This window comes from Thamnophis elegans, chromosome 10 (assembly GCF_009769535.1).
Source record: "Thamnophis elegans isolate rThaEle1 chromosome 10, rThaEle1.pri, whole genome shotgun sequence".
Classification (NCBI taxonomy): Eukaryota; Metazoa; Chordata; class Lepidosauria; order Squamata; family Colubridae; genus Thamnophis; species Thamnophis elegans.
The window spans coordinates 70,537,466-70,551,898 of record NC_045550.1 but is presented as its reverse complement, the minus strand read 5'-3'; the positions used below and the strand labels follow the sequence as shown (position 1 = coordinate 70,551,898).

The following is a 14,433-nucleotide window of genomic DNA, read 5'->3' as shown; positions in this document are numbered from 1 at the left end:
GCATTCATTTTTTTTTACAGCTAACAATAACCTGTGTGCTTCCCTCTCCCTTTGAGAAAACAATGTTTCTGAAATAATACAAGATACGGACGCCCGAGGAAGGGACGCGAATCCTGGATCGGCATTCCCAAAAAATTGACCTCGCACGCTAATTCTTTTCTTGCAAAATAATTGCTTGAGAGAGGGAAAGTTTGAGGTCATGTCGAGGGAAACACGGTGGCAGACTTCACACATAAAAGGCAGACCCAGGTTAATAAAACCCATCTGCTGAGTTTTCATCATTCAATGTGCAAACAGATTCATATTTTTTTTTACCATAGAAATAGAATAGCCGAGTTGGAAGGGACCTTGGAGGTCTTCTAGTCCAACCCCCTGCCTAGGCAGGAAACCCTATACCGTTCCAGACAAATGGCTATCCAGCATCTTCTTAAGGACTTCCAGTGTTGGGGCATTCACAACTTCTGGAGGCAACTTCTGTTCCACTGATTAATTGTTCTCACTGTTAGGAAATTCCTCCTCAGTTCTAAGTTGCTTCTCTCCTTGATTCGTTTCCACCCATTGCTTCTTGTCCTGCCCTCAGGAGCCTTGGAGAATAGATTGACTCTCTCTTCTTTGTGGCAACCCCTGAGATATTGGAAGACTGCTATCATGTCTCCCTTAGTCCTTCTTTTCATTAAACTGGACATCCCCAGTTCCTGCAACCGTTCTTCATATGTTTTAGCCTCCAGTCCCCTCATCCTCTTCGTTGCCCTTCTAAGAACCTTCCTTTTTTCACCCTTGAATTTCATTTTATTAGATGTTCAAGTTTGTCCAGATCCTTCTGTATCTTGAGCCTGTCTTCGGGAGTCTTGGCTATTCCTGCCAGCTTGGTGTCATCTGCAAATTTGATGAGTTCCCCATTTATCCCCTCGTCCAAGTCATTGATGAAGATATTGATTATGGTTGAACACAGTGTTTGTCAAGCGTGGCCCCTTTAAGAGGGGTGGACTTCAACTCCCAGAATTCCACAGCCAGCGCATGGGAATTCTGGGAGTTGAAGTCCACCCCTCTTAAAGGGGCCACGCTTGACAAACACTGCCTTAATGGGATAACTGATCCTCAGAACAAAACAAACCACGAACAAGCCAGCTTCATTTTTCATTCAAGTTTGTGCATTCGATGGATCTCACCAACTCCCATTTCCCAATGTCTGTGCCAAGAAAGATCCTAAAGGAGCAAAGCTCGCTTCACAAATGTCTCACTTAGCGACATAAATTTGGGGCTCCCTTATGGTCGTAAGTTGAGGACTACCTGTCACTGCGAGAATAAACCCCATGGAATATTCCAGAGCTGGAATTCACTCTCAGCCTCCGAGGTCAATGTCAGATACACACACAAAAGCAATACAAATAAATTTGCATATTTCTCATTTTTCTCATTTCATCATTGAGGCCTTTGAATTCTGGTGCTGGAGAAGAAGACTCCTGCATTGAGTCCCTTGGACTTCAAGGCCATCCAACCTGTCAGTCCTGGAGGAGATCCACCCTGGCTGCTCTTTAGAAGGCCAGATCCTGAAGAGGAAACCTGGAAGAACATTGTCTATGGGGTTGCGATGGGTTGGACATGGTTTCACAACTCACAACAATATCTATTTATCATCCATCCATCTATCTATCTATCTATCTATCTATCTATCTATCTATCTATCTATCTATCTATCTATCTATCTATCTATCCATCCATCCATCCATCCATCCATCCTTCCTTCCATCCATCCATCCATCCATCCGTCCTTCCGTCCATCCATCCCTCCCTCCCTCCCTCCCTCCCTCCATCCATCCATCCATCCATCCATCCATCCATCCATCCATCCATCCACCCACCCACCCACCCACCCACCCACCTACCTACCTACCTACCTACCTATCTACCTACCTACTTATCTATCTATCGATGTCAAGTACTTTGGCCACCTAATGAGAAGGAAGAAGGATTCCCTGGAGAAGAGCCTCATGCTGGGAAGGATGGAGGGCAAAAGAAGAAGAAGGAGACAGCAGAGAAGGAGGTGGCTGGATGGAGTCATCGAAGCAGCTGGTGTGAGCTTAAATGGACTCTGGGGACAGGAAGGTCTGGAGGAACATTGTCCATGGGGTCATGATGGGTCAGACACAACTTCACAACTCACAACAACTATCTATCTATCTATCTATCTATCTATCTATCTATCTATCTATCTATCTATCTATCTCAAGTACTTTGGCCACCTAAGGAGAAGGAAGAAGGACTCCCTGGAGAAGAGCCTCATGCTGGGAACGATGGAGGGCAAAAGAAGAAGGACTACAAGGCCATCTAACCGGTCAGCCCTAGAGGAGATCAACCCTGACTGCTCTTTGGAAGGCCAGATCCTGAAGAGGAAACTCAAAATCTTTGGCCACCTGATGAGAAGGAAGAAGGACTCCCTGGAGAAGAGCCTCATGCTGGGAACGATGGAGGGCAAAAGAAGAAGAAGGGGACAGCAGAGAAGGAGGTGGCTGGATGGAGTCATCGAAGCAGCTGGTGTGAGCTTAAATGGACTCTGGGGACAGGAAGGTCTGGAGGAACATTGTCCATGGGGTCATGATGGGTCAGACACAACTTCACAACTCACAACAACTATCTATCTATCTATCTATCTATCTATCTATCTATCTATCTATCTCAAGTACTTTGGCCACCTAAGGAGAAGGAAGAAGGACTCCCTGGAGAAGAGCCTCATGCTGGGAACGATGGAGGGCAAAAGAAGAAGGACTACAAGGCCATCTAACCGGTCAGCCCTAGAGGAGATCAACCCTGACTGCTCTTTGGAAGGCCAGATCCTGAAGAGGAAACTCAAAGACTTTTGCCACCTAATGAGAAGGAAGAAGGACTCCCTGGAGAAGAGCCTCATGCTGGGAACGATGGAGGGCAAAAGAAGAAGAAGGGGACAGCAGAGAAGGAGGTGGATGGATGGAGTCACCAAAGCAGTTGGCGGGAGCTTCAATGGACTCCAGAGGATGGAGGAACATCGTCCATGGGGTCATGATGGGTTGGACACAACTTCACAACTCACAACAACAACAACAGTTTCTCATTTTGTCTGATTTTCTCATGTTCCCTTCTGTACGTTTAATCCATCGTATCATTTAAAATCTGTTTAAAAAAAAAAACATTGAAGATTTGTATTATTTCGAGACACGCTGCTCCAAATAGACCTATTTTCTTAGCAACCTCACCACGCAAATTGTTCCGGCTAACTGTTTCCCCGAAGAGGAAGGCACGGACGGGTCAAGACATCCGAATCTACCTAATTCAATTGGAGTCTTGGCAAATTGCATTGCAAAAATTAGGAGGAGGAGGAGGAGCGGGCTTGGAGGGAGAGACCCGCGAGATGAAAAACGCAGAAACGCAGCCATGGGAACTAATCCTGGGTGCAGGAGGCAGGCAGGCAGGGGAGAGGATGCAGCCGAGTTAAATATCTATCAACTGGTCTCGCTTGGTGGGTGAAAACTTCCATCTTTTTGGGTGATGAAATATGGCGAAGGGCTGCTTCTCTGCATTACAGGGATCGTTAAGCAAAATAACTTGTCTGGTGGCCAAGGGTGAAGGTCCTCTGGGTCTTTAAAGAGCCAGTCTTCATTCTGAAGACTTTTGCAGCCTGTCTTGTGCCCAACCACATTCCTTACACCCGGGTGTCCCTTGCGTACATCTTGGCCGTGGTGGTCGGCACAGGCGGATGGCAGGAGAGGCTCATGGCAGGAGGCAGGTAAACCTTCCGCAAAGCACCGGGACGGAAGCCCTTCTCCAAGTGGGCATCTGAGAACCGGGAGACAAAAGACAAGAGACAGGTGGCTTTTAGCCAACTGGCAATCACGGAGCTTGTAGTAGGGCACCTGGGACGGGCTCTTGGAGGAAGGGGTTATCCAGGGGAAAGCAAGACGGCTCAGGGGAAATAGGCCGCGGCACATGGAGGTAGCCGAATGAAGAGGGTGGACAATTCTTTAAAGCAGCTGCTTCAAGAATAGACTAGAGTAGAGAAGGGTAGAGTAGAAGAGAAAATATGGAATGGAATAGGAGTAGAGTAGAAATGAACAGAATAGAATAGAATAGAATAGATATTGGAATGTAGAGTATAATAAGAATAAGAATGGAATAGAATAGATATTGGAATGTAGAGTAGAGTATAATAAGAATAAGAATGGAATGGAATGGAATAGAACAGATATTGGAATGAAGATTATATTATATTATATTATATTATTATATTATATTATATTAGATTAGAATAGAAAAGAATAGAATAGAATAGAATAGAATGGAATAGAATAGAATGGAATAGAATGGAATAGAATGGAATAGAATGGAATAGAATGGAATAGAATAGATATTGGAATGTAGAGTAGAGTAGAATAAGAATGGAATGGAATTCTTCATTGGCCAAGTGTGATTGGACACACAAAGGATTTGTCTTTGGTGCAGATGCTCTCAGTGGACATAAAAAGACAAGATACATTTGTCAAGAATCATCAGGTACAACACTTCATGATAGCTGTCAGAGGGTACAAATAAGCATATAATTGTCCCATGAATTTGGAAGATGTGCAGTTGCAATGAAGCAATGCCTTTTCTTTCTTGGTGTCTTTAAGGGGTGTTCCGGGTTTAGACCATGTTTGTTAAAAATTTATACCGTGTACGGGTTCTGGGAAGTCAGGGTGGGGGGAAGGATGTCGGGGGTCGGGGGGTCGGGTGGGGGGAGGGATGGATAGATATTAGGTTTGACAAGATGTGTTAGATCTCAATGTAATGTGACTTCACATGTATACTGTTCTTTTTTTTTAACTTCTCTTTAAAAATAGGATAGGCTAAGTATATTGACATGAAGCGGAAATACTACACCAAGGAGCAGAGGAGTGGGAGAGAAGAAAGAAGGGTAGAGAGGGATGGGAGAGAGGGCGGGAGGGAAAGGTGAGAAGGAAGGGGGGAGTGGATGTGGGGAGAGGAGTGGTAGAGGGGCAGGGGAAGTAGGGTAGAGTGGGATGATGGAGGGAAGATAGAAAGTTGGAGGGTGGCGGAAGAAAGAGGTGTATGGAGAGTGGAAGAGGTATATTGGGTTTCTATTTTCTGGGGGCCTTGTTGACAAGAGGAATTGATGCAATTATTGTTTAATCCTGTATGGTGTTGGCTATGTACAGTATACATGTGAGTGTATGAAAATGAAAATAAAATTTGTGAAACTAAAAAAAACAACAAAAACATTAAAAAAAAATAAGATGTGTTCCGGGACTTCAACTCCCAGAATTCCTCAGCCAGCATAGGCAGGTAGCCCACCGCAGACTGCCCGCCCCTTTTAAAAGCAGCTGCTTCTATGGGGGATCACAGGAACCTGGGCGGAAGCCCAGTTGTAATAAAGCAGGGTTTCCCCACCTGGTGACTTTAAGATGGGTGGACTTCAACTCCTACAATTCTCCAGCCAGCAGGCAGATGGAGGAGGAGGAGGAGGAGGAGGAGGAGGAGGAGGAGGAGGAGGAGGACTGTAGGCTCCATGGGGCTCCCGCTTGTTTCCTTGCAGACATTTCATTACCCAAACTAGGTAACATCATCGGTGCTTGGAGGAAGGGGCTTTGCACTCATTTTATATTCTACTAGCACTGATGATGTTACCTAGTTGGGTCATGAAACGTCTGCAAGAGAACAACCAAGCTCAGGGAGCACCAAGGGCCCCTCGCGCCAACTCCCAGCTACAAACATTCTCCTCTCTTGGTGTCTGAGCTCACCTTGGAGGAGGCACCCACAGCAGGTCAAGAAGGCCCCAGCCAGGAGGCATCCCAAGGAGCCGCTCATCCCAAGCCAGCAAGACCAGCCAAACTTATACTGGGTGCCCACGAAGACGTTATGGAAGACCAGGGTGGAGCGCTCCATGTAGACCTCAATGGCGTACCAGGTGGAGCCGATGAGCCCAGGAATACCTGTGGAAGAGAGAGGGGGGAGAGGGAGGGAAAGAGAGAGAAAGAGGGAGGGAGGGAAGGGGGGAGAGAAAGAGAGAGAGGGAGTGATGGCGAGGAAGAGAGAGGGGAAGGAGAGAGGGAAGGAGGAAGAGAAAGAGAAGGAGGGAGGAAAATAGGGGGGAGGGGGAAGGAGGGAGGGAAAGAGATAAAGAGAGGGGGAAAGAGGGAAAGAGAAAGAGAGAGGGGGAGAGGGAGAAAGGGAAAGAGAGAGGGAAGGAGGGAAAGAGAGAGAGAAAGAGAGGCAGGGAGAGAGGGAAAGACAGAGAGAGGGGGGAAAGAGAGAGGGGGAAGAATGGAGGGAGAGAAAGAAAGAGAGGGAAGGAGAGAAAGAGAGGCAGGGAGAGAGGGAAAGAGAGAGGGAGGGAGGGAAAGAGGGAGAGGAAGGGAAAGAGGGAGGAGGGAAGGAGGGAGGGAAAGAGAGTGAGAAAGAGAGACAGGGAGAGAGGGAAAGAGAGAGAGGGGAGGGGGGAAAGAGAGAGTGGGGAGAGGGAGGGAAAGAGAGAGAAAGAGGGAAGGAGGGAAGGAGGGAGAGAAAGAGAGGGAGTGATGGAGAGGAAGAGAGAGGGGAAGGAGAGAGGGAAGGAGGAAGAGAAAGAGGAGGAGGGAGGAAAAGAGGGGGGAGGGGGAAGGAGGGAGGGAGATGAGGCCTGCCAGCTCCTTCAGAGCTCTGGGATGGAATCCGTCCATCTCAGTAGCAACACAGCTCCTTCAAAGCCCGTTGAATGATGCCATGAATGGGAGAAGGACTTCTGGGAATGCAGCCCCCCCCTCCATATCTACCCTACCTCCTGTTAAAAGTGCCAATCCAGAGACGAAGCAGATCCGGTCCTTGATCCCTGGTTCCTCCAGGAGGAACTTCACACAGTCCAGGCCCAGGAGGAGAAACACGAATCCGAGTCCAGACAGAAGGTCAGCAGTGATCAGCAGAACACGGGTCAGGACTACCTTCACTGCAAAAGAAACGGGGGAGGGGGGAGATTGGGGGGAAAGAAGATGGGTGGCAGCCCCCTACTCTGGGTGTAGCCCTGAACTTGATGTTCTCCAGCCTGGGAGGAGATCTTTGGAGGAAGGATTAGAATAGAATAAGAGAGTTGGAAGGGACCTTGGAGGTCTTCTAGTCCACCCCCCTGCCTAGGCAGGAGACCCTACACCTCTTCAGGCAAATGGTTATCCAACATCTTCTTAAAAACCTCCAGTCTTGGAGCATTCACAACTTCTGGAGGCAACATTACTTTCTAAAACTTCTTGATCCCTTCCTAAAAGTTCTTCAAAAAAGTCCAGGGCCACCAAGGATGGACTTGGTTCTTCTAGATCAGGAGTGTTCAAGGAGGACTTCCGGACAACATGGGGCTCTGAGTATGTGGGGTCCTCAGAGACCATCCATCACCAACCGGGATGTTTTAACAAGAGGAAGGAGAGGGGGAATCCCATAGCATACTACAGGTACTCCATGGCTTACAACTATTCGTTTAGTGACCGTCCGAAGTTATGATGGCACTGAAAAAAAGTGACTTAAGACCATTACACTGTCCCCTTTTGTGACCAGCAAAGTCCATGGGGAGGCCAGATTCACTTAACAACCGTATGACTAACGTAACCACCGCTGTGATTCACTTAACGACGGTGGCAAGAAAATGGGGCAAAGCTCACTTTTACAACCGTCTCGCCGAGCGATGGAAATTGTGGTCGTTAAGTCGAGGACTGCCTGTATAGATGACCTCCTGGGTCCCTGTGGATCCTCTCGCCTTCGGGGCAAGCAGCCCACCTACCTGGGTGCTCGGCGAAGATGGAGTCGTATTCGTCACAGGTGGTTATCCCGTCAAAGGCGTTGGTGACACACTCCCACCAAAGGCCACGGCACGTGGCACTCACCTAGAGGAGAGGAAGGCCTGGTTATTTTCCTGGCTGTTACAATTCAGCCACCTGTCTGAAACTCGGGAACTTTAAGACTTGTGGACTTCAACTCCTGGGGGAATTCTGGGAGTTGAAGTCCACAAGTCTTAAAGTTCCCGAGTTTGGACAACTCTGGTCTAGAGTTTCCTGTCTAAGCAGAGGGTTCGACTAGAAGACCTCCGTGGTCCCTTCCAGCTTTATTCTGATTGATGGTTTCAGAAGTCTTTGAAGGCGTATATGAATCAAATATGAATCCATATTGTCTATTTGCTTTTATTAGGAATGGCTTGTGTCCCTATATAATTGCTACTGATTAAACCAACATTTGCTGTTTGCTTCCGATGCGATATCCTGCTAAGAATCAATCGAGGTGGCGCAGTGGTTAGGGTGCAGCACTGCAGGCCACTTCAGCTGACTGTTATCTGCAGCTCAGCGGTTCAAATCTCACCGGCTCAAGGTTGACTCACCTTCCATCCTTCCGAGGTGGGTGGAATGAGGACCCGGATTGTTGGGGGCAATATGCTGACTCTGTAAACCGCCTAGAGAGGGCTGAAAGCCCTATGAAGCGGTATATAAGTCTAACTGCTATTGCTATTAAGAATTCAGCTTTGTGATTGGCTTCTGAAAGTGGCTGTTTTCTAGCCTAGCAAATTATAACCTTAATACGGGACGGCATTGCTGCAAATGTTATCTCGCGGCTGCGTCTCGCTTCTATTCTTGGCTTCAAAGGCTAGGCACGTTCTTGAAAACGTAGGAGAAATTGTTACACGGGAATATCAGGCCCCCGTGGATAAAGGAACCAAAGTAGGGAGTTTTCCTGGCTGATAAATCCTTAAAGCATTCTGCCGGGAAACAACTCGGCAAAGGGGGGGCTGCCACCCCCTACCCAGGGCTATAGAGATCCTCCACAGAGAAGGGAGAGAGAGACGGGAGCTCTATAATACGCTGAGCCCCTCTCGCAGGGGGCGGCTCTCCCTTAAGTGCATTGGTTGGTATGTTTTGGATGGAGTTTGGTCACCCAGATTTTGCTTTGGCCATCAGTAAAAGCTGATTTTTTTTGCAAGCCTCGTCTGGGCATTTCAGTGGCTCAGGGGAAACTGATGGAATTTCTTCAATTTTTGCAAAGCAGGTAAAAGTGGCGCTTAAATTAAGCTATGGAAGGAGGAGAGGGGTGTGTGTAAGAGGGGAAATCTCCCCCCACCCCACATAGCCTCTCTGGGCTGCCCCTTCTGCCAACGTGCCCCTTGCAAAGCCCCCCTTGGAAGGGAGCCGAGGTCAACCCCGCCACCCACAATCTTTAGAGAGCCAATGGACCGGGGAAGTGCGAAAAGTAATTCAATCTGTCAGGAATTAACACCAGCGGCCCTTGCAGCGGCCGCTTAAGCGTTCACACTTGAGCAGGGAAGTGTGAAATGTGGAGGCTGCCAACCAGCCTCAAGGGCAGGTTAATGAGGCTGGGAGAGGGTAGGGGGCATCACGTGGGCCGTTCAACCGGGAAGCCAAGGTTAGAAGAGAGAGCTCTGCGGACTCCAAAAACCCTCCGCTCACAGCTTCCCAAGGGAGTCTGCAGGTTTCTATGTTACAGAATATAGAATAACAGAGTTGGAAGGGGACCTTGGAAGGTCTTCTAGTCCAACCCCCTGCTCAAGAAAGTGAGCCTTACAGAATTACAGAATAACAGAGTTGGAAGGGACCTTGGAGGTCTTCTAGTCCAACCCCCCCCTGCTCGAGCAGGAGACCCTGTGCCATTCCAGACAAATGGTTGTCCATTCTCTTCTTAGAAAGCTCCAGTGATGAAGCACCCACAATTTCTTGTGGCAAGCAGTTCCACCGGTTAATTGTCCTCAACGTTGGGAAATTCCTCCTTAAAGTTGCTTCTCTCCTTGATGACTTTCCATCCGTTGCTTCTTGTTCTGCCCCTGGGGACTTTGGAGAATAGCTTGACCCCCCACCCCTCCCCTTTTTTGTGTCAGCCCCTCAAATAATGGAAGACTTGCTACCAGGTCCTCCGTTAGTCCTTCCCATTGTTAGACTTTACAAAAGCAAGATATAAAAGGATGTTTAGACCCTGGAAAGTCATCTATAAAATGTATACTTTACCCATCTTACCTCAAGGTAACTCTGGGTGGCTTACACTTATATAATTAATATATATATGATGTGTGTGTGTGTGTGTGTGTGTGTTTGTGTGTGTGTATGTATATGTATATGTATATGTATATGTATATGCATATGCATATATGTATTTAGTGTCACAACCCCTGGTATGCCCAAATATGGGAGGAAGCTAGTTGCTTCCTTTCTCTGTCCGTCGGCTCGTCACAACGGACCATCCAGACAGAAAGCCAATATTTTTACTGTTGCCTTTTTGTTACATTTGTGTTGTATTTGTGCTGATAAATAACTAGTCTCTTTATTTATTTATTTATTTATCAGCACAAATGCAACATGTATATATATATATGTGTGTGTGTGTGTGTATAAACACGTATATACTGTGTGTGTGTGTGTGTGTGTGTGTATCTATATCTATATCTATATCTATATCTATATATCTATCTATCTATCTATCTATCTATCTATCTATATATATATATATATATATATATATATATATATATATATATATATATATGTTTTCTGAGGTTTTCGCGGGTGTTAGTATGTAGGTCTCTAGTTGTTCGGGTTTTCTCCCGCGTAGAATTGGAGATGTCTTGGCGACGTTTCGACGAAGTCACATTCGTCATCTTCAGGCTGCTGCTGACTACTTCAGCAGCTTACACTACTCCTGGAAACACCAAACCTGAAGTAGTCAGCAGCAGCCTGAAGATGACGAATGTGACTTCGTCGAAACGTCCCCAAGACATCTCCAATTCTACGCGGGAGAAAACCCGAACAACTAGAGACCTACATACTAACACCCGCGAAAACCTCAGAAAACATATATATATATATATAGAGATAGATAGATAGATAGATAGATAGATAGATAGATAGATAGATAGATAGATAGATAGATAGATAGATAGATATATAGATATAGATATAGATATAGATATAGATATAGATATAGATATAGATATAGATATAGATATAGATATAGATATAGATATAGATATAGATATAGATATAGATATAGATATAGATATAGATATAGATATAGATATAGATATAGATATAGATATAGATATAGATATAGTGTGTGTGTGTGTGTATAGTATAATATAATAATAATATAATATAATATAATATAATATAATATAATATAATATAATATAATATAATATAATATAATATAATAAATATAATATAATATAATATAATATAATATATACATACATACTGTATATAAAACATAGTAGAAAATCCCAAAACTGCAGCCCAATTAAAAAACTGATATATTTTTTTTGTCTTCTCAATCTCTATTCTTTATTTATTTATTTCGTCAAGTATGAATTAGATAATAGCTGTAAGTGGGTATACTTACGGGGATACTGTGTATATACGTACAATGACAATAAAGTGATTCTAGTTCTAATAAGTACAGACCTGATTATGAATACATGAAATGGATACGAATAAAAAAGAAAGATTAGGACAGGGACAGTAGGAATGCTGGTGCGCTTATGCACGCCCCTTAAGGACCCCTTAGGAATGGGGGGAGGTTGGCAGTTAGACAGTCTAAGGTTAAAGTTTGGGGGGCTTTGAGGATGTAACAAGGGAGTCGGGCAGAGCATTCCAGGCGTTGACCACTCTGTGGCTGAAGTCGTATTTTCTGCAATCGAGTTTGGAGTAGTTTAGCTTGAGTTTGTATCTATTGTGAGCTCGTGTGTTGTTGTGGCTGAAGCTGAAGTCTTCATTGACAAGTAGGACATTGTAGCAGATAATTTTGTGTACTACACTTAGGTCGGATCGAAGATGGTGAAGTTCTAAGTTGTCTAAGCCCGAAATTCCAAATCCGGTGGCCGAAGGGATTCTGTTGCGAGAACGGCCCAACGTGGAGGCGAGAGCAATGACCCTCCCCTCTACGTTTTCTGGGTTGGCCCCTGTGCCTTCGACACCTGCACAGCAGCAGGCTGAAATCCAACCGGTGACGTTTCCTTTTGCTGCTGCTTTTCCCTTCGCACCCGGGAGAGACTCCCAACTGATCTTTTGCCAACAAGAACCTCTGAGAACCCAGCCGTTGTCCGGGCTTACACACACACACACACAGGGAGAGAGAGAGACACAAAGACACCCCGGGGGCTGCTGGGGCCTTACCTCCAGGGAGTCATCGGTGTTGACCATCCAGCAATCGGTCCAGGTGGCCGCGATGAGGAAGGCCACCGAGAGGAAAGCGGAGAAGGAGCCCAGATACTGGAGCCTCATGTTCTCTGCCAGGGAGACCCAGCTGCCCCCTTCCCTGGCCTGTCTCTAGGGCCAAACCTCCCTCCCTCTTCCTGCAGATGGACGTGGGGCAGTGACCCCCAGAGTCCCGTGCATGGGAGGGAGAGGAGGAGGAGGGCCCTGGCAGGGTGCGCAGAAGCCAGGAAGGGGGGGCACACACACCCAGGCATGTCCCTGCATTAAAGTCCTCCTTAATTGGCCAGGTTTTGCTCAGCCTCAGGTGGACTCACCTGGTGGAGCCAGGATTTTTCTGGAAGGTCTGGCCGCTTCCAGAGAAAGTCCTCTCCATGCACACAAGGGCAGGTCAATGCCAGCCGATGCCTCCACGCCAGCAGCAAATCCCGGGCGGTGCCAACCTGAACAGAACAGCAGAATAAAGCAGGATAATAGAATAGCAGAACATTAGAATAACAGACTAACAATAACCAAATAACCGAACAGCAGAATAAAACAGAAGAACAGAATGGAACATAGAATAGAATAGAAAATATGGAATGGAATATAGAATAGAATAGAATGGAATGGAATGGAATAGAATAGAAAATATGGAATGGAGAATAGAATAGAATAGAAAAGAAAATATGGAATGGAATATAGAATAGAATAGAATATAAAATATGGAATGGAATATAGAATAGAATAGAAAATAAAATAAAATATGGAATGGAATATAGAATAGAAAATAAAATAAAATATGGAATGGAATATAGAATAGAATAGAATAGAAAATATGGAATGGAAAATAGAATAGAATAGAATAGAATATAAAATATGGAATGGAATATAGAATAGAATAGAATATATGGAATGGAGTGGTATGGAAGGGAAGGGAAGGGAAGAGGAGAGAGAAGAGAGAAGAGAAGAGAGGAATAACTTTATTGTCACTTTGAATGCACACCAATCTGCATACATTAAAATGAAATTTCATTGCATGCAGCTCTCAAAGGGTCACCACCTCCAATATACACTACAGAAACACGACAGAATAAATAAATAAATGCAAAAATTATGCATATACCCACATATATTGTATGACACATAGAAATAAACAACAAAAATCCTAAAGTACTTTTCCCCCCCCCCTTGCCTGTTTTAGCTGATTTGAAACCGTTTCGGCAAAGGGGGCAGAAAGGAAGCCGAACCCCAAAACTTAGGGGTCTGGGGGCAGCCCAGTTTCTCCAGGAGAATCCGCATTCTAGGTTTTCTCCAGCAGGTGGCGTTGGGCCCATTCCTCCTGCCCAGAAGGGAGAGGGAACAACAGCTGGAGGCGAAAGTTTGGGGAAGGGGCTGCTGAAGCAATTCCCTCTGAAGGATGATCTCCCTTCGTTTCTCAGGGAACCACGTTCCTCCCCTTGGACAATTACCTGTGGTTCAATGGGAGACCACCAGGAGATCCCACGGTTGCAGGTTAGACGGGGAAAGGGGGAATCCTCAGAAGAAAGCAAAGATATCCCTCCTTTAATGCAGCAAAAATTCTACAGGGAGGCATCTCTGTAGTATGTCCTGGAGCTGATTGGGATTCAGGGACATTGTATGCATTTTATGCAGCTGAGACTAAGCTGGCAGGAGCAGCCAACACCCCAGAAGATGAAGCTCAGGATCCAGAGAGATCTTGACAGACTTGAACAACGGACTTTATCCAACAACATGAACTTTAATGAGGAGAAAAGCCAAATTTTACACCTGGGCAGGAAAAACACCAAAGGGACCAGCACAGATGAGGCGAAACCTGCCCTCAAAAACTGGACCTGTGAAGAGGGACCTTGGAAGTCCTAGTGGACGATCCCTTAAATGGGAGCCAGCCGTGTCCTGGGTTGTATAAAGAGAGGCATAGGATCAAAACCACGTGATTATTAGTTCTGTTTTGTAAAGCCTTTAGTAAGGCCACAGCTGGAACGTTGCCTCTAATTTCGGTCAACATATTACAAAAAAAAGATGTTGAGACTTTGGAGAAAGTGCGGAGAAGAGCAACTAAGAGGATGGAAGGCCTGCAAAGGATGCAGGATTTGGATTCGGCTAATCTAGAGGGAGGAAAAAAATAGGGAGGTGACATGACAGCAGCATTCCAGTATTTGAGGGGCTGCCCCAAAGAAGAGGGGGGGTCAATTTATTTTCCAAAGCACCAGAGGGCAGGACAAGAAGCAATGGGTGGAAA

General features: G+C 45.9%; 1 protein-coding gene across 1 annotated transcript; it reads right to left on the bottom strand.

Moving 5' to 3' along the window:
- Positions 1-3,421: 3,421 nt before the first annotated feature.
- On the bottom strand, positions 3,422-12,260 carry CLDN16 (claudin 16). The gene is made up of 5 exons (XM_032226023.1): positions 12,153-12,260; positions 7,769-7,871; positions 6,785-6,949; positions 5,769-5,960; positions 3,422-3,810 (listed from the first exon to the last, which is right to left on the bottom strand). The coding sequence occupies exons 1-5, from the start codon at positions 12,258-12,260 to the stop codon at positions 3,677-3,679; spliced, it is 702 nt and encodes a 233-aa protein (XP_032081914.1). The 3' UTR covers positions 3,422-3,676.
- Between the last annotated feature and the right edge of the window lie 2,173 nt (positions 12,261-14,433).

Bases quoted from the DNA above. Each gene is read 5' to 3' on its own strand.
- CLDN16 (XM_032226023.1), bottom strand. From the start codon at position 12,260: ATGAGGCTCCAGTATCTGGGCTCCTTCTCCGCTTTCCTCTCGGTGGCC. The intron at 7,872-12,152 runs GTAAGGCCCCAG...CCTCTCCTCTAG, and splicing joins ACACCGATGACTCCCTGGAG to GTGAGTGCCACGTGCCGTGG. The intron at 3,811-5,768 runs GTGAGCTCAGAC...CCCGGTTCTCAG, and splicing joins CTGTGGGTGCCTCCTCCAAG to ATGCCCACTTGGAGAAGGGC.